Source organism: Anopheles merus, chromosome 3R, assembly GCF_017562075.2.
Source record: "Anopheles merus strain MAF chromosome 3R, AmerM5.1, whole genome shotgun sequence".
NCBI classification, from domain to species: Eukaryota; Metazoa; Arthropoda; class Insecta; order Diptera; family Culicidae; genus Anopheles; species Anopheles merus.
The window spans coordinates 2,870,298-2,895,732 of NC_054084.1; the positions used below are offsets into that span (position 1 = coordinate 2,870,298).

The 25,435-nt window shown below is 51.4% G+C and overlaps 2 protein-coding genes across 2 annotated transcripts in view; both read right to left on the minus strand.

Annotated features, from left to right (window-relative positions):
* Positions 1-14: 14 nt before the first annotated feature.
* LOC121595409 lies at positions 15-14,419 on the minus strand. Its single transcript, XM_041919369.1, has 12 exons — positions 10,879-14,419; positions 7,989-8,336; positions 7,778-7,906; positions 7,339-7,682; positions 7,162-7,264; positions 7,038-7,071; positions 6,671-6,863; positions 6,425-6,561; positions 6,173-6,293; positions 6,101-6,113; positions 2,542-3,251; positions 15-2,082 (listed from the first exon to the last, which is right to left on the minus strand). The coding sequence occupies exons 1-12, from the start codon at positions 14,164-14,166 to the stop codon at positions 156-158; spliced, it is 7,347 nt and encodes a 2,448-aa protein (XP_041775303.1). The 5' UTR covers positions 14,167-14,419; the 3' UTR covers positions 15-155.
* Positions 14,420-15,117: 698 nt separating this feature from the next.
* Positions 15,118-25,435, minus strand: part of LOC121596197 (cadherin-related tumor suppressor) — a 53,426-nt gene continuing 43,108 nt past the window's right edge. The window contains exons 9-10 of the mRNA XM_041920920.1: positions 19,278-24,696; positions 15,118-19,178 (exon numbers count right to left, since the gene is read on the minus strand). Of these exons, the coding sequence (XP_041776854.1) occupies positions 16,250-19,178; positions 19,278-24,696 (8,348 nt within the window). The 3' untranslated portion in view covers positions 15,118-16,249. The remainder of the gene's footprint in view (positions 19,179-19,277; positions 24,697-25,435) is intronic.

Below are 25,435 nucleotides of genomic sequence, written 5' to 3' on the forward strand. Positions count from 1 at the left end.
TACACAACACACTATTTAAATTACGTACATTTTTATTAGTAAGAATACAGAAGAGAATTTCACTACGGCTTTGGTAACGAAACGAAATATGCAACCAACTGCTCCACCATAACATTACCAGCGCAGCAGCGGTTGCTGGGGATTGAGGAGAAGATTTAAGACATTTGCCGAATGCTGTTCAGCGATTTCTCTATATTCCTATAGGTCCGCGGAGGTATCACTTCTAATAATACTTTGCTGTAGTTTGAGTGGTCTGCTAGTTGCTTAAACATGCTCTTGGTGTAGTTGCGAGTTTCCAGCGATCCCTCCAGTAGCAGATGCGCCCCAGTCAGTATGAGCTTGTCGCGTGTTTCCTTAGGCAATGCGAACACCTTCTCGCTGCCCAGCTGCTGCACGATCTTGTTCAGCAGCTTGGCGGCCGTCGTCCGCACGACCGCATTCTGGTGCGTCGCTCCCTTGTAGGAAATGATGTGCACCACCTTTGGAATCGATACGTTGTCGCACATGGCCTCCAGCGCCTGGGTAGCGTCGGCCCGTAGGAACTTGTTGGTGTCTGCCGTACGGTGCAGCAGATGCGTTGCGATATCTTCCGCCTCACCCTCCAGACACCGGCGATGGGTGGCGAAAAACTCGGCCGAAGCTTGGCAGGCGGCACGGGCCACCTGAGAGCGCAAGTTGCGCACCTGCTTAGCCAGAGCCACCGACAGCAGATGTATCTGGGTGTCGATCACCTCCGGATGGTGGCGTATGAGTCGCACGAAGAATTGAAGCCCACTGATGTTTTGCTCCCAGTTGGGGCTTTCCAGATGCGTCAGGCAATTGTTGAGAGCGTCTTTCGGCTTTTCGAACCGGCGCAACGTTTTCTGAAAGATCACCTCGTTGAGCTTATTTTTTGCCTTCACGCTCGATACGACCTCCTTCACGGGGGCCACTTTGCTGCTGCGACGCACTAGAAACGGTTTCTTACGAATTTTTTTCGGTGAAACCGGCACTGGAGATTCTTCTGCTACCTCTATCCGATCCAGATGCTGCAAATTGCCCATGCTAGCCGACTGCACGCGGCTTCTGGGGCTGGAAATAGCCAGCTCTTCCTCGATTTCTTCGTCCTCCTCTTCCTCCTCATCCCCCTCTCCCTCCTGTTGCCTGTAGGCATTATGACTGGACAGTTCCTCTGTGGAGTACGAGCTTTGCAAAGGACGTGGACTTGGTGTAGGATAGCGCTTCGGAGTGGTCGGTGATTTGGGTTTTAAGTGTCTATCGTGATTTCGAACCTGCTCATCGTCCTCCTCATCATAGTCCGACTCATACTGCACCTGGTTCGAGCTAATTCCATCCATCTCGCTATGAATCGGTGTCGTAGCCCGTTCTTCATACCATTCACCATCTGCACGATCATCCCCAGGGGCTTTCACCGCAAACGAGCGGTGTGATTTGAGCGAAACATTGTCCCCCATCGATGCATTCTTCATGGACGCATTGCTGTACGAAGCGTTACTGGTGCGCGATGTACGACCTTCCGGCGTTGCTTGATGCTTGAGCACTCCCGAACCGATCGACTTGTGCGAGCTAACGGACTGTGGTCGCGAAACGGACGGTATCGATGGAGGACGACTGCCACCGGATAGGGCACTAGGATAAGGACCATCCCCACCAACCGTTACCCGGTCTCGGTCGCGCTCTCGAAAGTTCAAAATACTGTTGGAGATGATGCGGGTAGAGGTGGAATCGTTACTTGATCGTTCGTCCTGCTCGCTGTCATAGTTTTCGTCCCGATGAATGATGTAGCTTTCCTGATTAATGCCTGCCCCCGCCGGTGGCTGATGCTCGCCCAGGAAACGTGTCCGATGCGGAGTGCTCGGTGCAGTACCGCTGCCGGTGCCCATGTTGGAATCGGCGTAATAGTTCTGATGTTCACCATGGCTCGCACTGTTGCTCCGATTATTTGCGCCTCCGTTGCTGGCCGCATGGTGTTCGTGGTGGTGGTGGTGATGATGGTTGTTATAGCCTTTGCTCGGTGATAAATTAGGACGCTGGTCTACATCCTGCTTCTGCACATGCGTAGTCATTTGTTGTTTGTTGTGGCTGGAAGAACGGTCCCAAAGCAAAGGCATGGAAAAGAAAGAAAGAAAACGAAAGGCTCTGATTATAAATTCATAATGACACTCTTCAAAGGCAAAAATTGTGAACTGTGAACTTTGAAAGACATTTTCTGCTCAAATCATTAGCCTGGTGAGTCTGAGTAGAGGTCGTAGGGTGAGCGAACACGTCTCGAGTCAGAGAGTTCCTCCCTTATCGTCCACGTCCACTGCCTTCGATCGATCGATTGGCGTGATAGGAATAGAATGATTGAACCTCCGAAGTGAAGGCGTAACGCCCAAAGCCAAGGATAACAGCACAGGTGCTTATGTACGTATATTCAAATGAGCCAAAAACATTGAAGAAAGCAAATGTCCTTGGCACGGAGCCCCATTTACACCTTCACTCGCGGGCCCCATTTTTCTGCGGATATTATATGTTAAAGAAAAGCTAATTGTGAATTACGTTTCGTCGTTGAACTCGACCATTATGAGCACGTCGCTCGATGCCGTGGTCGGCGGTCCGTAACCGTTAGCCACAATGACAGGTGGCGGGAACATTACGACCAGCTCACCACCATCCACTTCCTCGTCGTCTCTTGCTTCGCACGCTCGCGGTATGAACAGTTTCTGTGGCGTTTCAAAAACTGTCCCATTTGCGAAGGGGACTACGCTGGTAATTTCCGCCAGCTTGATGCAAGCCACTTCGGAGGGTATTCTGCTAACTTCGGTCTGACCATTTGCTCCCAGATTGGTCTCATCACAGACGGGTGGGGTAGTTTCTTTTCGTCGCTTGAAGAAACACCACTGACACAATCGCACCAATTCTGGGTGCGTTCGCAAAATTCTGCTATAGATGCTACTACTACTACTAGTACTACTGTCGAGGGCCACTGGCGGCATGCCCTCGGACGGGGCACCAACGAACTCGTCGCTGGTGATCGTTTTGCACACACTCATCGCGCTTTTGGCGCCATTGGCAGCACTGTTGTTGTTATCACTGCACTGTTGGAGGGTGGAAATCGGTGGAACCGTTGGTTCCTCTTCCTCTTCCCTCTCCTCGGACGTGCACGACGACGGGTTGAGCTGGTGAAAGCAACCCAAACAGCTTCCGCAGATCCGGTGGTATGTAGGAGCGAGTTTCACAAACATACTACCGCCAACACCAACGCCGTACTACTGCTGCAGTAGTCTAACCACGATGACGAACGCGTAGCAAGTGGCACACCAGACCAGTCCGCGTAATTTGAAGTTCGTCGACGGCCATTTGACCACTAACGTGTAAGCTTTTCCACCCAACGTCAGCACACACAGCACACAAGCAACACTTCCCTTCAAGGAAAGTTCAAGAAGCTTCGTTGAGCTGGCTAACAACACCACTGCCCATCATCAACACGACACTGGACGCAGGCAGCCTTGTCACCATTAGCGCGCTGTGGCCTACTTTTCACTACTATCGAGGATAGTTTTGCGATTTGGTCGTGTGAAGTCCGCAAGCAGCACCAGTAAACCGCCAGTCAGTTACGAGCGGGATAAAAAAAACTACACACACACACACATAGCATCGATTAGCACTACGACGACCATTCCCCCTTATGTATTGGACTGAATCGACCGAAGTTCGCCCAAGAGTCCTTCGGTCCTTCACGACTTCACCGGTGGTCACCGATGATTGCGCCGCGATGTCCAGCGCTGCGATGTGTGATATAAGGGTAACAGCACGCTATTGCCACCGAACGGCTATGAATGTTGCGACGCCACTGGCTGAAGGTAACCGGGTAACACACGGCTATGTATAATGGCAGGCGGGCGCACAAGCCGAAACCTACCAACACCGGGCAACCCTCCACAGTAGGTTTCACTGTGTACGTTTCCTGGACTTGTGTGTATTGCTGGCGGTGGTAGTCCTGGCTGTATCCCGTCCCTTCAGTACCCTCCGCCACCCTCTTCTCCCCTTTCTAGCAAGGTTTGTTTATATCAACGCCATGCACTGAGGAGAGCGCGCGCCATACGTTCATTTATTGGTATAGTTTCCCATTTTCATTCATTCGGCACGGCTGGGTGGTATTGAATCCCGCGCCATGCCAGCACAACGGGGATATAAGCGAGAACGCAAATGAACGGGTGTGTTTGGGCGGTGTTTTGTTGCTGTCGAAGCTAGTAACCATATCAGCAAACAAGTATCAGTCACACACACCGACACACACCGGGGGTTGAGATTGACGAACAAAAAAGCGAAGAGGTCCCTACCGATGATTTATGATGTGTGTGTGCTGTAGGTATCGTTATTCAGCAAGTCTACCAAACAAAAGGCCTAGCATTGGAGAATCTTCAACCCGTCTTTTGCAACGGTTGTCCAGTATCGCATGGGTGTGAAAGTGGGATGGGCAAGGGTGGTCCTTCAATTCCCAAACCCCAAGATTTGAAATTGGTTCTCTTAACCCAAGGTCGTTCGATACGTTGACCTCTTTTTCAGTAAGGACTCGTCGACTCGTTATGGTGTGACGTACACGGGAAAACCATTAAAAAATAAAGCACCCGCTTCGCTTTCCCAGGTGAAGTTAGGCAGGAGAAGTATGATGTGGTCTTTGCGTGACACCAAACTTTAAGACGCAAGATAGAGCTCTTGTGGTCCTGTACGGTGGTCCATTCACGCCCAGTGTTATGATGGATTGGGGCAACTGACCAGCAGTAGGTTGGAATGCATACTGTGAGATATACAATTAGCTCAAGGAAAATATGCTATCTGGTTGGTTGTTCTTGATCGATCGCAGATTGACCTATGTCCAAGAACCAACATAAAAGATAGCTTAAGTAACAGCTTGATTGCACTTTTAATTGATTTTGGAGGTCGTTTGACACATAAAGTACGCCCATATAGCAATGAAGTACATAAAGGTTGTGTTTTAGATGATTTAGTGTAAACGAAACGGGCTTTTGCTTTTGATGCAGTAAGTTCGATTTACACTTGTGTCGCACAACAGCCTTATTCGCTCTAAGTGTGCATTAGTCAGTAATGGGCTTGGATATCGGTGACTTCAAAACTCAATCAGAAGTCGTAACGAGTTATAGAGCCGACCGTAATGATGCATTGGTGCAAGAAAGCATAAGCACGACTCTCCGATTCTGTTGGTGTAGCGAGTTCAAGTTGGGTCGGGCCAATGTAGGTTCAAGACCCGACCCTAACTGGCTGTTTATGCTTTCTTGCACATCTACTGATCTTTCGGATCTACTCTAATTCCGTTGAACCCACGGGATAGGATTGATTCCAACACTGAGCTACCTCACCTGCTGCACTTGCAGGTGGGAATCGATTCCGATAGTTTCACATTCGACTCCGATTCGAGTCGTTAATTGAATCGTATGATCCACCACTAATACTCAATATTATTTATTAGTGATTCGATTCAAACGGGGCGGCTCGAACCTTTGACGTGCGTGTTGTTGTTAGGTCTTACGACCTGCCGACTGTACTATGGACTGTACCGGCCCAGTCTATGCCTTTAATGGCATTGCTCACATCAACGTTTCATTGTATGATTTAATTGCATATTAATTTATGACGGAAAAGTGGTCTAATGAATCACTTGCTGTGGTCACATTAGGCAGACGATGACCAGAGACTCAAGTTACCGATAGCTAAGCAGAGAAACCCATTTAATCTGTAACATTTGCAAAGTATTAAGGCCCCGGGGTACATTGTCCGTCCTCGGTAGTGTGATTTCGATTTTCACTAGTGCATCTGGCGGCGGCTGACCGAAGCATTTTGACAAGCAATGTAAGCCGCTTCAGAAAATATGTTATTTTTCCATGATTTTTTACTTAAACAGGACTGGAAAAGCTTGTTAATTGATAGATAAATATGTTGTGCAAGTATTTCAGTCATTTTCGCATAAAAAAACCGATGAAAAAACTACTTAATTTTCAGATCCGGCATGACCATTCCCTCGATGATCAAAGGAAGCTTCCACCTCCCGCCGCCAGATGCGCTAGTTAGAATTGAAATTTCACTAGGGAGTACGGACAATGTCCCCCGGCCTTTAAGATATACCAAGAACCGCTCAACAAGCTCGATAATGTATCGTAAGTGCACTTACCTTCCCATTAGATTCGGATTGTAGAACCGCATACCAAATCTCGATTGTCTGAAACCTTCACTTTCCACCACCGGATCCGTAGCGGGTCGGATGTCGTTGTGTACTTGCTTATTGGCACTAGCTGCAGAAAAGATTCAGGCAAAAAAGTGGAAGCAGTGACCACCACAGTGCCGGGCATCAGATAACGCTCTATGCAAACGCAGAATGCGACAGCAAAACGGTGACCGGGACGATCGTGCCCTTAAGACTTACCGATTGTGTCGCTCATAAACCCATCACTGTTGCGGGAATACAGCTTGCCCCGCATTCGCGGTGTCCTCATTTCGTACGGGTTATTGTTCTTCGCCAGCATGGCCTTACCGTTCGTCTTCGGATCCATTTCGGGAAATCTAATCAGATAGGAGAACAAATGCATTCAGCTCATAACGGGGGATATGGCGCGAAAATTGGAATTTGCTAAGTGGTGTAACGCATCGATATGATTGAAGGAGGACGTACCTTGACGAAGAGGAGGAGGATGTTGCGTTGCGTGAAAGTTTACCATTCGCTATTTGCGGTATGCCGGACAAATTTCCCTCCAGCTTTCGGTTGTTGATTGTGCCGGGCTTTGCTCCGGCTGCGGTCAGCTTGCTGTCGAGCAGCTCCGGGTACGACCTGGAAGATTGTCCATTGCCGTACATTGGTCGAGTGGCTGTGTGTGTGTGTGAATGAAGGAGAACATCAATTTGCATATGTTAGGGATTTTCCGGCATTAGGTGCGGTATTGCTGCTGCTGCTACTGCTCCGAGGTGTTGCAGTAAAGCCTCCTCGGGAAAAGTGTGTCAAGATCATAGAAACAAAACCATTTCGCTCAACAGTAACTTACCATTGGTCGGTCCTACTGGCTGGGCCATATTATCCTGCAGGCGAACGCAAAAGCGGAGCATAGTAATACGGGGTTAAGGTACGCGGTTGTTTAGATGCAATTTCTTGCAAATGACATTTCTTACCGCATATGAAACCGGAATTTTAGATGTCCAGCCCGAATGGGTGGCAATTTTCGATGTTTCAATCGGTTGTTTAATTTCGTCAAAAACGGTGAAGCTTGGCTTCCTGAAAGAAGAGCAAACAAACAATCAGCCATGAGGGCATTCGTGTGGAGTTTTCCTATTAGGACAAAGCCTTACTGTCTGATGTCTTCAAACGAACTGTTTTCCACTTGAAAGCTAGGATATTTGTTTCGCCCGGGCCGGTTGAAGGTGGGCGAGGCGGACCCACTACCAGCCTCGATCCAATCGACGTCCGCACCGAACATGATGACCGAGCTGGCCCGGTTAGAAGGAACTTTAATTGCGTACTCTACGCTTCCGTCCGGGCCGATGAAGGGAAGCTGCTTGCGAGCCAGGCGTGCCTTGACGGCCGTGATCAGATGGTTTCCTTCCGAGCGTGTTCCGACAGCGCCACAGACAACGTCTAGAACCAATTTAGGAGAGCTAATTTGTCCCAGCACAGCAAGCACGTCCAGCGCAGCCTGTAATAGCGAACAGAACAAGTAGTAACAGAGCTGGATTAGCAACAAAAACACCCACCGGAACGGTTTACAACTGCCACTACCACACTACTTACATGGCGGACGCGTTTCTTGCGATCCAGTGCCGCTTCGGTCGCTCGGGAAATAAGCGTTTTGATGTCAAAGTAGGTGCTCGGAAATGTCATTAAAGCAAACAGCACCGTTTGCAATGCATTCTCGCGAAACTGCAACGAGACATTGAGGGCAATGAAAACAACACAAAAACACCATACCAGCACGCGGGAACGGAACAGCCTTATTGCTAACCTTGGAACTTTTGGCATGCAGGAAGTCATCCGATAGTAACCGCTGAACAATGGCCGCCGTTGGTAATCGTTGCATCAGTGCCTTGGCCACCGTGTTGCTTCCTGGGCCGCCCTGCCGGCACAGGCCGGTCATGATTTGTCCCACCCGGTCCTCCAGGTTTTCGAGCGGCAGCCGGGACACCAGGTTGACCAACATGCGCACCTTATCGTCAATGACATCGAGATTCCGCTCCGAGGACAGCAGCGTGCGCAGCAGCGACTCGAGATAGGGTTGTACCTTTGCCAGATTATCGGATGATTTAAGTGCTTCCTCGATGCTACAGAAACCTTGGGACCGTAACCGCCAGTCCTGGACAGAGGGAGAGGGAGAGAGGGAGAGAGAGAAGGGAGCAAAAAGTTGAGACGTAATTCACTAACCAACAAGCCCCAATACACCGGCTTGGGGAGTAAACTTGCTTCACTATTATTGCACTGTAAACGATAACTGGATAAAAAATAGAATTTACATTTCTCATCGCTGGGGAGGATTTGTTTCCGTTGCGAAGAGAAGTAATACTTGAAATGGACTATTATCACCACCACCGAAGCCTGTTAATGGACACTGTTTCACAATGCGGTTTTGATTGGCTGGCTGCCGAACTAATCACCAGACAATCGGCAACCTTATCCGGCCGGTTCAAGGAGAGCTACTGAACCTCGGATTGGCAAGGGTTTCGGCTAAGCCCGGCTGGCTGGCTGTGTGGCTGCCCTGTGTGCCGTCTTCGTCTTCTCTAACCTAGAAAATTCCTTCGGCGTACGAAGTGGTACCGATTTCCTTTTTGTAGAACACCGCACCGCAGTCCAATGGTCATAAAAAGGGGGGGCTGCGCCAGAGAGCCAGAGGATTGGGAACGTACGTCAGATTGGTGGAATTGTGTGTGGTTCTTCGAGTGTGTTTCTTCGAGAAGCCACCAGCGCCACAAAGCGCCAAGTGCGAGAACAGTGCCAACAATCATAATCGGAAACACACAGTCACCGACCGGGTGGACGGTCCCCGGGTCAAGAAGATGGGGGGAAAACCCGTCGGCACCCACGGCAGCCACACAGGGCACCACACAATTAGTGGCACGAAAGTTTGTGATTAGGTTTGGGGCTGAGAAAACGAAACCGAAAGTCCCCTCACTGTGTGTGGCAGTGTGGCGTGGAATTGATTTAGTGCGTTGACACCGTTCTCTATTTCCCTTTCCCCAAAAAGTGTTGGCCAAAGAGCCCGCCAGCAGCAGGATGTTGGTGTTGGCGGGTTTTGTTTTGGGACACATCTAGGGTGTCCGAAACCGAAAGGAAAAGAAAAGCCATAACACGGTGTGTGTGTGTGTGTGTGAGAAAGAAAGGAGCCAACGAAAGTAGATCGTAGCCGGGTGTAATAAGTAAACCGGACGTTGATAAGACATTATAAGAAATCGTCGTTGCTGTCGATGTCGCTTTAAGAAAAGGAGTCTTTGTGTTACTTTTTGTTGTTGTTGCGCGCATGGGTGAGAAATGTAGGAAAATTACATGGATGTAGGTGACTCCCTAGTAGTGGCTCGTGGTGCTGCGAGGAAAGTCTGTGGCACAGAAAAATGAAAACGCTCTCTTGGCTGGGTGGCGAACACAACAGCACGCAATGTGTGTTCCTTGCGCGGTACCATTTCGGGCACCAAAGGCGAGGCAGCTTTTAACCTGCTTTTGACCCTATTTTGCACCTTTGCACTACAGGTTGACAGATTCGTGTGTGTGGTTTTTTGCTGTTCTTGTCCCGGTGTCCTTCTTTCGGTCTCAGAGCGAGAGTTTCTTTTTTAAAGTAAAATAGTTGGAACATGTTTGTAATTACTTTTCCCGTGATTCATTAGCCTAGGTAGCGAGCGTCCCACTTTTTAGCGAAAGCGAGTTACGGAAATGAAATGATGACGATGCGGTGTGGAATACATTTTTCATACTTCGGCTTGATCAGCGTGATCGTCTAATAAAGATAATGCAATGCATCGAGGTTCGGCAGAACAAACGAGTGCAATAAAAATCATTTCCAGCAGCAATGTTTTTTCTCGATTCGATCCGATTACGTCACTTTTAAAGTAAAATGTCAACGTGACGAAAGGAAATTACGGTTATATATAAAAAAAAACGCGATGAACGCGGCGAGATGTGAAGCCATGAACCGATGGTTCGTTATTTCTTCGGACAGCGCTGTGTGGGAATATCCTTACGTTTAACCGAGCTTGACCATATACAGAGCGCGGGCTGGTCCGTTGTCGCATCGATTGCGTGTTGCACTTGATTTTCGAAAGCATTTCTATACCTCCTGTATGTAATCGGATGGACGTACGTCATTCGCCTGGTGGTTGAGCGAACCCTTTGGTTGGGTAAAATGAATACCAACTACGACCCTAGGTAGCCACCCACAGGTGGCTTGGGTATGTAGGTGACCGGGAGGCTTGTTGATGAAAATCGCCGTAGGGCGAGGACTATAACAGGTGCCGGTGGGTAGTCCGAGTGTATTTTTTTAACTCCGTCTCACCCAAACCTGGGGCTTTTCAAAGTTTTCTAAGCCAAAGTAACAACGCTTCTGCTGGCGGGACGGTCTTTGTGTAATTTGTGCAAAAAAGGAGGTCAAACCAAAGGAGCCGAGGAGAAAATTGGTCATTCTAATGAGCGACCAGCAGCAGAAGGTAGTAGTAGCAGTAGGTAGGTTGAGTTTTATTTACTGGCCTGATCTAGATTTTCCCTATTTCAGTTAATGTCAGACGCCGTCGCAACGGCTTTTACTGTTCATTTCACTTGTGTGTTCCACTAACGAAAATGAGAGTAGGCATACTAATAATGGTCGTGAAGACCGAGCCGAGGTAACCTTTAAATGGCTGTCCTCAAAAACTTACCGGACTTTTCAGCTGCAAAAGCGTGAGGCGGCTCACGATACCGAGATCTTCCCAGGAGCTGATTATTTGCTGCATCGGCGGTTGCGTTTGCTTGGGCGATTCCGGTCGCGACACGTTCGGCGAATGGGCGCGATCTTTCGAGAAGGAAACGAATTTTTCATGCCCATCTGCTGCTGATGGACTGAGCGTGCTGATGATTTCATTTCCATTTGCATCGCTTGGTGCACCGAATGCTAGCCGCGAAGGCGTTCGAGTAAACGGTACAAAGGGCGCCGGGCGGTCTACCAGCTCGTCGACGGACGTTTGTGTCGCAATGGTTTTCCCAAACACATCGAAGATGTCATCCTCGTTCACGCTGATGCACTTGTCCGTACGCCCGTCGACGACCGATTCGCTAACACTGGATATGAGCTGGGTGTTGTTGTTGTTCTTATCGCTCGCTGCAATCATATCGAGCGATTTTGCATCGCTCACATTTGAACTTTTTCGACGGCTTCGGTGCGGCGAGGTGGACGGACTTCGCAGCAGGTTGTGAATCATCTCGATGCCACTGTGCGGCTTGGGACTGAGAGATGAGGGGCTGATGTAGACGCTTCGCTTCATCGTGGCAGAGGTGGCCGATCGGCTTCGCGACAACGTACGACCGCGGACCGCATTGGCAGGCTGCGGTGTGAGCTGACCTTTGCCATCGGAGCTACCGATGGTCGGTGACTTGGGCGCATTGTTGAGGGTTTCGTGCGCTTTCCGCATCGTCTTTGGTGAGGGCATCGTGTTGAGGCGAGGAATACCTGATGATCGTACGATCTTGGGTATTGGTTTGGTTTGTGATGTGACGGGAGCTACCCCTTCACCCTTGTCGGCGGCCTGGGCTGGCTTGGGCGATGGTGGTGGTGGAGCGTTTTGTAGCTTTTCTTCTTTCGGTATTTCGATGTTGAGCTCTTTGGTGTAATCCTTCTTGTTGTGCTCTGCCTGGGAAGGATCCTGTTCAAGGTTGGCCGCATTTTCGTTGTGATTGGTTTTCATAAGCACTTCGAGTGAGAGGTTTGGTTCCAGCTTGGGCGTTGAGCTGTGGCCTGCATTATGATTCTGTACCGTATCGATCGAGTCTGCCTTCTGCATTACTACGTTGTTTATCTTGCTTTCGATACCTTGGATCGCTTGCTTTACTTCCTCTATTTTGTCGGCCAAGATGGAGCTAGCATCGAGAGCGGCCGCCGTTAGTGGGTCGGGCTCTGGGCGGCTTTGTGCATCGGGCGTCTCTGGATGTTGCGGAGCAGTATTATTGATTTTAACCGGTTCAGGCTGTTGTATCTCCTTCGGCTCTGGTGGAGGAGTTTTTGCAGACTTTGGACGCGTAAGAGATGATTTAGGTCGTGATGATGCTCGCGATGCGCTATTTTCTACCTCCTCTGCAACACTGCTTGCTACCATGGATGGAGCTAAGTTATCCTCCGGATCTGATCCCGAGTTAAGTTCGCTCAGCCCGGACGTTTCCATGATCGACTTTGCCGACGAGGGCCTTAGTTTGGAGGTGAAGCTACTGTTAAAGTCGGAAGACGACAGCGCCATAGTGCTCGGAGGTGATGATCGTTCCGTATCTGCCGACTGCGAATATTGCCTTCGCATCATCGTGTTCGAGTAGGCTGTGCTGCTACGATCAGAAGACGAGGATGCCGATTTCAACGAGGATCGCTGAGGGGGCGCCATCGTTGAAGACGTTCGATCCGATGTTGCTGAAGAGGACGATAGCAGCTGTGTGGATTGGTTTGACGTCTGTGAGAGTGTAAGTGCATCTTGATCGCTCTGATCGAATGTGTCGCTGTCTGGGGTGCGCATTTTAACAATTTCTCCACCAAACCGTACGCGTCGCGGCGTTCTCCGGACGTATTCCGTGTCGGAAGAGTGCAGCAGCTCTTGTTGCATAGTTGCCTGACTTCCCGCAATCGATTTCACCGTGACGCTATCCTCCAGCTCGCTGTCGGTAAGGACACGCACCACTCCGAACCGTTTGTTTGCATTGTCTTCGTCGCTTTCCTCGCTGATTGAGTTGGAGTTGGAGTTTTCCGCCTCTAGGATACGCATCGTCACCGACTCCTTGTTGATTTTAATCTCCGTTTCCATGATGACCTTCGAATCGTCAATCTTCTCTAAACTAACGCGTCGCAGCAGTGGACCTCCGCCGGGTCCTTTGCTCAGAATGTAGTCGTGCTGCGCTGGGAGTCGCTCGTCCGATCCAACTCGGTGTCGCAATCGCACCGCATCGTTGGTCACCGTCGATCGAGAAATATCTCCATGGCTACCAGACTTCCAGCGCTGTGCTTTGGGTGAGAGTGGCTGCATTGGTGGCATCGGTGCACCGGGAGTCACTGTTGGTTTCCACGATTTTCGCATATCAACGTTTCCCAGCGGTATCTCACCGGGAGGAATGACTGGATCCCGACGCGGGCTTTTCGGTGGATTCGGCAAGCCATACACATTGCACAGAAGGTCAAAATCACGCCGATACGCCACCGAAATGCACTCGTAAAACTCGCGCGAACCGATCGTATTTTTGATCTTGAGCAGGATTTTAAGCGCAATCTCTTGATACGTTATTTGCACCATCTTGCCCCCGAGCGCGTTGATAACTGCGCGCAGAATGAACGTTCGTTTGGCGGTCAAAATGGCGGGTTGAATGAGCGAAGGCAGTGCCAGCATTACCCCCACGATGTACCGGCTGCTTAGCGGATCTTTCGGATTTCGGTCCATACCGTAGTTCATGATCTCCAGCATAACGGTTTCGGGGAGCTTGGTTTGGGCGATGTACACCTTCAACACATCCAGCGCACCCTTTCGCACTGCCGGGGAAGGGTGGCCCAGATTGTCAATGATGGGCGGAAGTAGCGGGGCAAAGTAGATGTCCGTCTCATCTCGCAGCACTATGATCACGTCAATCAAGACACGCAGTGCGTGTTGGCGCACCTGAAACTCGGGATCGTGCAATCGCTCCAAAAACTCCCGAAACAGCTCGTTCATGTTGAGCCCGACCGGGAGCTCATTATTGCGAATGATGTATTCCCAAAGTGGTGTCAGCTGCAGCACTGATAGCACTCGATGGTTATCCTCCACATTCAGTGCACGCCGGTACCGGGCCGGAGATTCTAGCGGCACACCGCTGGCAGACATACCGAGACTACCGTGCATGGCATGCATGCTGCCTCCTGCTGTATTGCCATTCGAGGAAGTCGCACTGTCACCACTGCTGGAGGAACCGGCAGCGTTCTTAGCAAACACGCGACGGAAAAACATGTTTCGTAAAGAGAGAGAAAGAAACTAAAGCACTATATATTGCACTTCACTTAATGTGTAGCCCGAGCCCGCCTATCCTGCTATCGCGAGTAGCTATGTACAAATAGCACACCAAGAGTTGTAACACTTCCTTGCCCAAGGGTGGTGGGTCTTCTAGCACTTAAACCATCCTTCCAGCTTCAGAAGGGACGAACCGGACGGTTTTAATTGTAACTCGTAACTGAACGCACGGACCGCAAGTTCGGTTTGGCTGACGGACCCAGTGTTCGGAGGAATTAGAACCGACACAAACTCTGGAAACTCATACCGATGGACCGATGGACCATTTCGCCCTGTTAATGAGCATGCGTTTGAAAGGTCGAAAGCACTATGGTACAATACAATTGGTCGGCGATATTGTCATCACGTGATCGGAAACGGAAGCGTTCTTTAATTGTGTTTTGAACAAGGTTTGTAGTTTAAAATTTTGAAGAAACTTTTTACACAAAATATACCTTACCTGATCAACCATACAGTGTAAAGCTTTCGGTACCATGTCCCATAGTGCATGGTTTGAAATGGCTTTGTTTTGGCACATCGTCGTTGGTATAGAAACTGGCAGCGACCTACATTGGGTCATCGCATGTGTTTCAAACGTACAGGATCGAGCGTCTCCCTTCAGTGCAATTGCAGCTATCGCACGATGATGATTCGCCCGAACCCAACTCCAATTCGTTTCCATATTCTCTCACCGTCCGATTGTTTGTGTGTTACCACCATCGAATTTTTGGCAATGTTCAGTTAGGGCAGCAATGCAAATTGTGACCAAAAAGGGGATGGTGTGTCGGATTTCGGATCAGAGTAGAGCAATTGAAAGGCAAAACGTTCGTTTACATTTTACAGTGGTGTGAAATTTATTCTCTTCAATTATACATTTTACCAAATTGTGGTCGTTGGTGAACCATTTTTTAAAAATCGCTTGTTTCTCTCTTTAAAATACTCGAATGCTAGATTTTGACGCCCTGGTTTAGCTTGTGAGTGATGGAGTTGAACATTGTGCCGTACGTATGTTTCCTATCGTACAATTCCTATTATGCACCGCAATGTCAAGGTTCCTTTTAAAACCGGATGCGACCCAAAAATAAAACTGCGCAAAAGTTAAAAAAAAAAGCTAAAAGACGATAGAGCTCGCCATGATTATAATACAGCACGACTACCTAAGTACAGTTTGAATGTTAAAAATAAAACAGTCTCATAACGCATTAAAATCATAGGCTCATGCAGCATACAGCTACACACACACACACACACACACTGGTGCTGGCTGTACACCAGCCCACGGATCGGTAGTGGTTTTCTTATATATTTAAAAGCATATGGCAAGAAGTATAGTTTACATGCTACGCGCATTCAGTGAACGATCCTGCTCGACCAGCGCTTTCGCTATTTATGTACACAAACACACGCCGCATAATCTGAGTAGAGGTGTGCTTTTCTACACACTCGAGTAAGCCTAAAAAAGACCATAGCACTGCGTTTCTTTCATCGTTTGCCTCTCTTTTCCTTTCGAACAAACCCCAACCGTACCGGCAGTGACACGTGTTATTGTGGCGTGGGTTGCGGCCCTAAAATTGTCCTATTGTGTGTACACTTGTTAAAAGAGGGGGTGCATAAATGCATAGAGAGCGAGCTTGTGTCGATGCATTTGCCCTGCACCCGGTGCAATTACATACGCGCTACGTACTTCCTTAGGACCTTGATACAAGGTACCACCGCTTACAAAGTATGTTTTCTGTTGAGCTTCTTATCTTTCCTGCGACAAAATAAACATTGGATGGGCAGAGATGCATCATTCGCAGTTGGTGCCATTCTTAGATGCAACGCTTAAACGCTAAATGTCTAATCTCAGCAGATGGGTCTGCATTCGAGGCATGGTAGTTTTATATGTACACGAGGAGTTGCTTGATTGGTTTCCTACTCACTGCTGTCTAGCTATTATCTGTACGTGAGTTGGACTTGCTTTGCATGTAGGATTGTGTTGATTTGTACAAAAATGTTACAGTTACAATGGTAAGCCACATTTCGGAGCACTGCGTTCGTGCGTTCAAACGTACTCTTCGGAGGGTTTCGACTGAACGCCGGTAGGAATGCGCAGCGAGTTTGGAACTCGGCCATTGACCGTCACATCGCTTGGCAGCTCGGCTATGTCTTTAAACACGCCCATGAGACTCTCAAAGTTTGGGCCCCAGTTCAGCAGATAATCCCAACCGGTAGCTGACGGAGAGGCAGCACCACCACCGTTCGGTTGGCGGTAGATTCCAACCATGTGACTGGACAGATCATCGTCCGAAGCGACGAGCGTGCTGAGCGATCCTCGAAACGATGAATCGAACCCATCGTACGAGGAAGCAGGTGGTAGATGGGGGGCTCCCTTGCCACCTCCACCACCACCACCGGTACCGTTAACGCCCCCGCCTCCTCCACCGCCGGGACCTCCGGTGCCGCCTCCTCCCACATCGTTACGGCGACCGGGATCGTCCCGTCCCTTGCCGTACTTGCTACCGACGACACCGTTGCTGGTGGCACCCGTGTCCCCATTGAGGCTGTTGTTGTCGTACTCAATCTCGGAGCAGGTGAAGCTATCGTTGCCACTTTCGTCCGTTGAGGTAGAGCTGTGCGCATCGATGTCGGCCGGCGAGTGGTGCATGTGCGAGAGATGCGGCGCTGGCACGCGTGCTGGCGCCTCGCTGCTGCTCGACACGGCATCCAGCGTGGAGACGAGACTAGAGGTACGCGGACGCGCGTTTAACCGCTCAATCTCCTCCGCCGTTAGGCCCATGCCACCGTGACCCACAGGCACCACGACGGAGCTGACGGAGACTACGTTCGGGGGTTGCGACGGCACACCGCCCGGATTCTTGCTGCGACTGCGCGCGCTCGAACTCTGGCCAGAAAGCTGGCTCATGACGGGACTGTTGAGGCTTCGCTCACTGTTGCTGTGCAGCGCATCCTTACCGACGCCACCCGAGCTCGAGGTCGTTGCTAGCAGGGCACTCTGCAGCGGCTTGCCAGAGATGTCGTGCAGCGTGAGAATGCGCGGCTGCTGCGAGCTGAGCTCCGAGCTTGGCGACAACCTTGCCAGCGGCGTCGATTGGTGCTGGCGTGCGTGTGCCGCTCCATTCGAAGGTGGCGGCTGACTAGCTTGTGGTGGCGGCAGTACCCGCGGTGCGTACGGTCCCCCGGCGGCTGCGTGATGCGGCGAATGGCGATGCTGTTGCTGGGCGGCCGCTGCCGACGTTTGATGCTTGTGATGCGTATAGGCGGTGGCGACCGGTGGCGGTGTGGCCTTATATTTACGCACCCCGCCTGCCTCCCGGTAGCCCTTGTAGTGGTACACAATGTCTATGTCCGATGGTGCGATCGAGCTTGCATTCTCCAGATCGTAGTGTTCGGGATACTCCGAGCCGAGATCCATCGAGGACGGATTGTTGGTGTGATCGTGCGGGGCCGATGGATGATGCGACTGACTCGGCGGTGGCAGCGGTGGACTTTTGCTTACCACCTCGCGCTCGATTATGTCCGGTCGCTGCGGTCGTTGTGGTTCCGTGGCGGCTAGATCGCGTTCTTTGTACTTCTTGGAGATAAGCTCGGGGCCGACGAGATGATGGCCACTGACGCCACGCAACATGTCACTGTTTTCCGAATGGTATCCCACAACGGACAGATCGTTCGCATGCATCCCACGGCCGCCACCGTCACCATGCAGCCCGCCGGAAGACACCATTCCCGAGCCGGCCAGCAGCGTTGATCCTCCCGTGCCGTTCTGTTTGGAGTGCAGCGCTGCCGAAGAGTGGCCAAGAGCTCCGCTTTTTTCCTTATGCTGACGACGGCATCGTACCACCAGGAAGGATATGAAAATGCCAATCAGAAGCATCACGAAGAACACGATCACTAGCGTAATGCCTATGTTCAGCGGGTTGGTAACCTGTGCCGTGCCAAGAACGCTCCAGGCACAGCCCTGCGCCACGTTACCCCGATGCACGACACTGCGGAATATACTGCCCGATCCGTTGAACGGTTGCACCTCTCCGTTGATCGTGAAGTTGGCCAGACATCCCTGGAAGTAGGCGGGCATTGGTTCCGTTTCACTAGCACTGAAGTACTCTCTGCGGACATTCCCGATGGCCAGCACGGTCAGGTACGGATCTAGGAAGTCGTGCACGCCTGTTGCATCCAACTCTGGCACCACCATCCGTCCATCTACCAACACTTGCAGCACACGGTTGTGCGAGTGTAGCGTTACGTTATGCCAATTACCATCGGCTAGCGAACTGCCATCTTGTCCCCCACCGGCCGATGCGGAAACGTTCACGAAGGACGTTTGATGTGAGGTGTATGAAAGTCGACCGTTTCTTAGCTCGATAGCAGTGTAGTGCTTGCTGCTGGTGGCGGCATATATAAGAACTCCGCTCGGTTTGTTCGTTTTGAACAGAATGCTCATATACTTGGGCGGATCCTCGGCGATCGTCAGTGTTGGTGCGACGTGACCTTCGTGGCGTTTACTGCGCGTCACATCGTAGCTCCAGATCCAGCTCTTGCCACTGTAGATGCTCTCCAGCAGCTGCATGCGCTTATGTTTCTCCGTGATCTCGAACTCGATGAATGCTCCGTCCTGCAGTGAGTATGCGTCCAGCGAGCTGTAACAGTCGGGGGACAGGATGGCTCCACCGCAACGGCACATGGCTGTATGCCATCGGTCCATGCACTGCCCGTAAGGACCGCACAGGGGCTGTGCCGGATCCTCCGGAAGTCCGAGGCCGCATGGTCCGCTGCTTCCGGTGCTGCGCTGACAAGTCGACTCAATGCCGAAAGACTTGATCGGGTTGCTCAAATTGAGCGCTCGCCCGTTGATGGACACGCTGTGCACGCAACCGACCAAATCATCTGAATGTACCTGTCCCGGACGCTCTAGCACCGGATCCGCTGCCATAAGGCCGCCCACAAGCAGATAGTGCTTGTTGAAATTCAGCGTTCTGTAGAGAGGAAAGAGAGGAACATTCAACAATTAATTAGAACACGAATCAAGAGAGATTGTAATGGTACAAGTAACACGAGATTATCGATCAACTTACCCTGTAGGACCCGTATCGTCCGCATAACAGCTAGAATCACCTGGCCGACAATCGTCGCAGTAATCACCGTTGTCCGTGCACTTGGAGACACTCAGAGACATCACGCGCCCATTGCGTGTAGCCGTGATCTTGTGCCATTCTCCATTGGAAATAGAACCGTTCCGTCCGCTGGCCGTTGAAGTACTTTGCCCCACGACGAGTGAAGTAATGGCGGTTCGAGCACCGCCATATGAAAACACTGCCCGGCCGTTCACAATTTCCATCGCTACAAAATCGGATCTACCGCCGCTCTGGATGCCATAGTTGTAGATTAACAATGCATCCGGCTTGGTGGTGGCAAACACGACCGAAATATCGTTTGTAGCTGAGTTCAGCGCAGGGAATGCCATGTAGGACAGCTCGCGGAACCCGAAGGTTGTCTTCTCACAGTGACGGCCGTACCGGCCTTCGACACAGCTACATTTGTAGCCGGGCTTAAGGCTAACGCACAACCCACCATGTAGACACGGGTTCGGGCGACAAGAGTCGGCCACTGCCTCGCACTGATTGCCTCGATAACCTGGTCGGCACAGGCAAAAGAAGGACGAGCCATCGGAACTCTCCCGACAAGAACCACCGTTTTTACACGGACCACTCGAACAAATGTCTCCACGCTCCAGCTGACAGTACTTGCCCTCACGGTTCGACGGGCAAGTACACTGGAAGTCGTATCCCTGTCGACGACATTGACCACCAGCATGACAAGGGTTAGGTGAACAGGGATCCTGTCGCTTGTCACAGCGTGCGCCAGTGTATCCATCAGGACAGGCACAGGCGAAATCGTGCCGGACCGGTGGTGAAGTGAATATGAGCGATTGGCTATCGGTGATCCGATTGTCTTCCTCAGGGTATACCTTGATCCGTGCACTACACACACCACCGTTAGCGCATGTGTCTGCCGAACGGCAAGGATCGTACCCAATCGTGGTCTGGACGTTGGGAAGCAGCTGTCCAATTGCTTCAAGCTTGCGTGAGAACCGCTCGATTACGTACTGCTTGGACCGGTATCCTTTGAGTGGGGTATTTCGTACGGCCAAGGTCACGTGCAGTGCTTTTCCAGCATCCAGCAGGCTGTACAGGATCAGATCATCTGCCGGCTCTAGCGATGCCTTCACGATGTCTACGAAATTCCGGTAGTAATTGGCAAGGAAGTTGGCGCTGCTGATGTTCTCCAGCCGAACGGTGATTGATTGATCAACCGTGGCATTGTCAAAGTGCAAGAACTCGACAGAAACTGTCGACGTTACATCTGGGTGCTTGCCGTCATTGCCAGAGACCAGGAACGTATGTCCACTGGTGGGAATACGGTTAGCGTTGGTAAGACGAAGCTGACAACCGCTGGAAATTGTGAATGTTGTCACGGGCTGCTTGTTGGTGTCGGTCAGCAACTTGCAGCGATAGTCGCCTGTCACATCGGGATCGTTTGGATGCACACTGGCGATGTCGCCGTGCAGCGGACCTTCTCTGAATGCGTACACGAGTACATGCACGTTTCGGGGCGTCGAAGGACTGTCGTTCTGGTCCAGCACGTTCACCGTGATCGTGTGTTGGGTTCGCTTGCGCGGCTTTCCATTGTCTTCCACCACGACCAGCAGTTCCAGTTGAGGCGTCTGCTCCCGGTCAAGGCTACGCACTGTCTTCAGCACACCGGAATGACGCTCGAGCGTGAACAGCGATTTGTGTCGCCCGCCAACAAGCTGGTATGTGAACGGTGCGCCGTTAGGTGGAAGATCAGGATCCGTGGCGGCCAGCGTCATGACGACCGTGTTGGGCGGTTCGTTTTCCAGCACTGCACCGATCGTGTCCTTCGGATCGAAGGTCGGTCCGTTATCATTGATATCGGTAACGGTGATTCGTACGACCGTCGTACCAGTTTGCGGTGGTGTGCCTGTGTCGATCGCACCAAGCAGCAGCTTGTGCGTTGGGACTGTTTCTCGGTCTAGCTTGCGTGCAGTTTCAATCTGACCCGACTGAGGATCGATCTTGAACGAATGGTCATTGTTGCCGCCGATGATGGAGAAGCTGAACTGGTTGTTCTGCGGACGCACATCTTTGTCGACAGCTTTCACCACAATCACTTTCGTCCCTATCGGATCTCCTTCGGAAACACTGGCCTCGTAGAGGTCTCGCTGAAACTCTGGCGGATCATTCCCATCCTGAATGGAAATGATGATTTGCGCCTCATCCGTATCGTTTCCTCGGATGCCACCGTAGTTCTTGGCTAGCACGGTCAGCACTACGCGAGACTGCGTCTCGCGGTCAAGATTGCGCGACACTACCAGCACACCCGTGCTGGGATGAATACTGAAGCCTTTGTCGTTGCTCGAACCCACCAGCAGATAGTACACCTTACCATCCTCACCTGCATCCTTGTCGGTTGCCTCTATAATACCCACACTGGATCCGACCTCGGCTGACTCGGACACATCGAAGTGGAACACCGGTTGAATGAACTTTGGGAAGTATTCGTTAACGCCCGTTACGTGCACGATCACCTTGGTTTCATTGCGCATCGACGAGTCGGGATTGTACGCGGCGAGCGTGAGCGTATACTGATCCTGCTCCTCGTAGTCGAACGTCGCTTTCGAGGTGATAATGCCTGTCGCTGTCTCAATGGCAAACAATTCACGTCCCGAACCACCCACAATGGCGTAGTTGATGATGGCGTTCTTGGGCGAGTCTCGGTCGTGTGCCTGTGCACGGTACACGAACGTGTTGGCTGGCGAGTTTTCGGCAACGTACGCGTCGTAAACCGACTGGTTGAAGTAGGGTGCGTTGTCGTTAATGTCCGTGAGCGTAATTGTGACCATGGCGATGGATCGTTTCGGTTTGTAGCCGAGATCCTCGGCCGTAATGTTCAGCTGGTACACCTGTATCAGATCATAGTCGAGCGGGTTGCGGATGCTGACCGCTCCCGTCACGCTATTTACCATGAAGTCATTGCGCTCATTGCCAGCCAATATTGCGTAGCGTACCATTCCGTTCGGTCCGTCATCATTGTCTGGCGCACTGACCGTAAGGATCGTGGAACCGATCGGTTCATTTTCGGGAACGATCACCTGATAGGAAGGACTCTGGAAGACGGGAGCGAATCTATTCGCACCAGTTACGATCAGTGTCACGCTAACTTCGTCCTGCTGCGGTGGTACTCCCCGATCGACGGCTCGCACCTGTAGCACAAAGACTGTGCCAGGTGATGCTGCTACCTCGCTCAACTTACGCCCAACTACAATCCAACCATCCAGCTTGTTGATGGCGAACCGGTCAGATCCATTGCCACCGATTAGTTGGTACTCAATCTCGGCGTTTACTCCAAAGTCCAGCTCGTCTCGGGCCGTCAGCTGCAGTATTCGCACGCCCACATCGGCACCCTCGGGTACAGGAGCCATGTACGCACGCTGACTGAAGACGGGCGGGTTATTGTTCGCATCGACCACGTTGATGTTCACCAAACACTCGGTGTACATTGGCGGCTTGCCGTTGTCGGTAGCCAACACTGTCAGTGTGAAGCTATTTTCCGGCGAAGCTTCCAACTGTGTGTGCTTGTAGTGAATTCGACGCTTGCTGAAGATCTCTCCAGTCGCTGGGTCGATGGTGAACAGATCGGACGGCTGCTGGAGCGAGTATGATATGACCGAGTTCGGCCCCTGCTTGTCACGATCGGTGGCAATCACCTGACCAACGAATGTTACCGATTTTTGCAACTCGCGGAAGTTGAAGCTGTAGTAACTGTGCTCGAACTCTGGCGCATTATCGTTCTGGTCTTGGATCGTGATCGTGAGCGGTGTCTCCGTCCGCCAAGCTCCGTCAACGGCGGCCACCTTCAGAATGTACTCATCCTGCTGCTCACGGTCTAAATGACCCGCTACCGTCACATTGCCAGTAGTGGAGTCGATCGAAAACTTGCCACCCAAATTCTCCGTGAAGATGTAGGTTGCGTTCGCGTTGACACCGACATCCGAATCCGAGGAGGTGATCTTGATCACAAACTGTCCTATCTCAGCGTTCTCTGTCACGTTGACGGAGAAGAGTCGCGTAAACTTTGGCGGATTATCGTTCTTATCGAGCACATTGACAAGCACTGTAGCACTGCCGGTCAACTGGGGCACACCTTGGTCTACTGCCTCCACAATCAGCGTATACTGTGCGATGTCTTCGCGGTCCAGCCGTGTCGTGGTATAGATTTCACCCGTGTCAGTGTTGATTTCGAAGCTTTCAAAATCATCGCGCAACCGGTATGTAATCTGACCATTCTCCTCAGAATCCGCATCGCTGGCAGATACTTTCGTAACCAGCTGCGAAGGCGATTCCTCCTCCAGCACCTCCGCCACGTACATCGGACGGTCCATGACGGGTGCATTGTCGTTGGCGTCGGTAACATTCACAATGAGCTGTAGCACGCTGCGTAAGCTCGGCCTATCAGAGTCGGCCGCCTCGATCCACACCTCATACTGCTGGTGCCGCTCGTAGTCCAGTCCACCCCGGTTTACGGCCACCTCGCCAGTGCTCGGGTCGATGCGCAGCGCTTCACCAATGTTGCCTCCGGCGATTGCGTACCGGATCGTCCCCACGGAGCCTTTCTTTGGCGAGGTGGCTGCCAGCTTCGTCACCATCTTCCCATCGGCGATGTCTTCCGGCAGCACAAACTGCGTTTCCGACGTGTAGGAAAACACGGGAAACAGATGAGCCGATCGCAGTGAAATCGCCAGCTCACAGGTGGCCGACCGTGGCTCGTAGCCCTCATCCTTCGCCACAATCGTCAGCCGAAAGACACGCTCTGAGTTGGCGCCGGACATCGGCGTTGACAGCTCTGTTGCCGCCTCGATCACTCCGGTGTGCTCGTTGATGCGGAACTTTGCTGCATCCGTGCCGACGATCGAGTAGAGCAGGCGCGCATTAACGCCCTCGTCTCGATCGATCGCCTTTGCGCCGAACACGAACTGGCCCGGTTTGATCCGGTCGGGCACGTTGACGTGGAATGTGGGCGCCCCGAATGCCGGGCTATTATCGTTCACATCCTGCACGTCAATGGTTAGATTGACGAGCGTCGCCCGCGGCTCCGTCGTCGAGCTGTCCTGAGCCATCAGCGTGAAGTGATAGATGGGCATATCCTCGCGATCGAGAACGGCGGCGGTAGTGATTTCTCCGCTGGAGGCGTCGAGTCGGAAGCGGCTCGAGTGCTCGCCGAGCAGCGTGTAGCGAATCTTTGCGTTCAGGCCCGCATCACGATCGGTAGCCCTCGGCCACAGCACTCGCGTACCAATCGGTTGATTCTCCGCTATCGTCGCCTGGTATGATTGGCGCTCGAACTCCGGGTTGTGGTCATTGATATCCTGCACCATGACACGCACCGTTCCCGTTCCCGTTAGGGGAGGCGATCCTGGAAGAAAATTTAAATAAAAAGCACATTAACGCATGGTTGGGGGCGCTGCTGGTGTTTGTTGCATTACAACAAATGGGATCACATTTAACTACAGCAACACAATCTGTACAATCTGTATCATAGTGTAATGTGTACCAAAAACCACTCGAACAAAGCAACTAAACTCGCTCTTCTCAAGTGCCATATTTTGAAGATATTGATTCGAGTCTCTGCTGTATCCATAGCTCCAAGAGCTCCATAGTTTGCACAGTGTACAGTGGCATCCACTCAAGGTACATGACCGTGCGAACGTTGGCAAAATAGAAGTGATAAAAGGAAGGCAAGCGCGTCGCCAAGTCCGCCCTGCCACGGTATAACAGTCCATTTGCGTTCCCTTGCAGTGGTACTGTTGCAGCGATTCTATTGCGCTTCGTTGCAAGAAAACGATGGACATTCCAGATCGGCAACGTTTGCTAGAACAAATCGCATGTTTCTAGGCAAGGGAAATGGAGAGCAAGGAAAGAAGAAGAAGGAGAAGAAAAAAAATGGTGCGTTTGTGTGGTGGAATTTTATTACCCTTACTCCGGCACAGAACGTCTCCCAGATGAGGATGAGGTCAGATCAGATTTATTTATTGATCTGAACAACGTCCTCCGTCCAGCATGTGTGTGTGTATCTTCTGCAATGTTTCGCATTTATGGCACCATAATTGCGCCATTGCGACTGCCACCGGGCGCTCGTTAGCCGACGACATAAG

What these genes read in the sequence shown, in the direction of transcription:
- LOC121595409 (XM_041919369.1), bottom strand. Translation starts at nt 14,166, where the DNA reads ATGTTTTTCCGTCGCGTGTTTGCTAAGAACGCTGCCGGTTCCTCCAGC. An exon ending in AAATTCCGGTTTCATATGCG is followed by an intron (nt 7,072 to 7,161) that starts GTAAGAAATGTC and finishes GTTCGCCTGCAG; the next exon opens with GATAATATGGCCCAGCCAGT. An exon ending in GTCGAGTTCAACGACGAAAC is followed by an intron (nt 2,083 to 2,541) that starts GTAATTCACAAT and finishes CCGTTCTTCCAG; the next exon opens with CCACAACAAACAACAAATGA.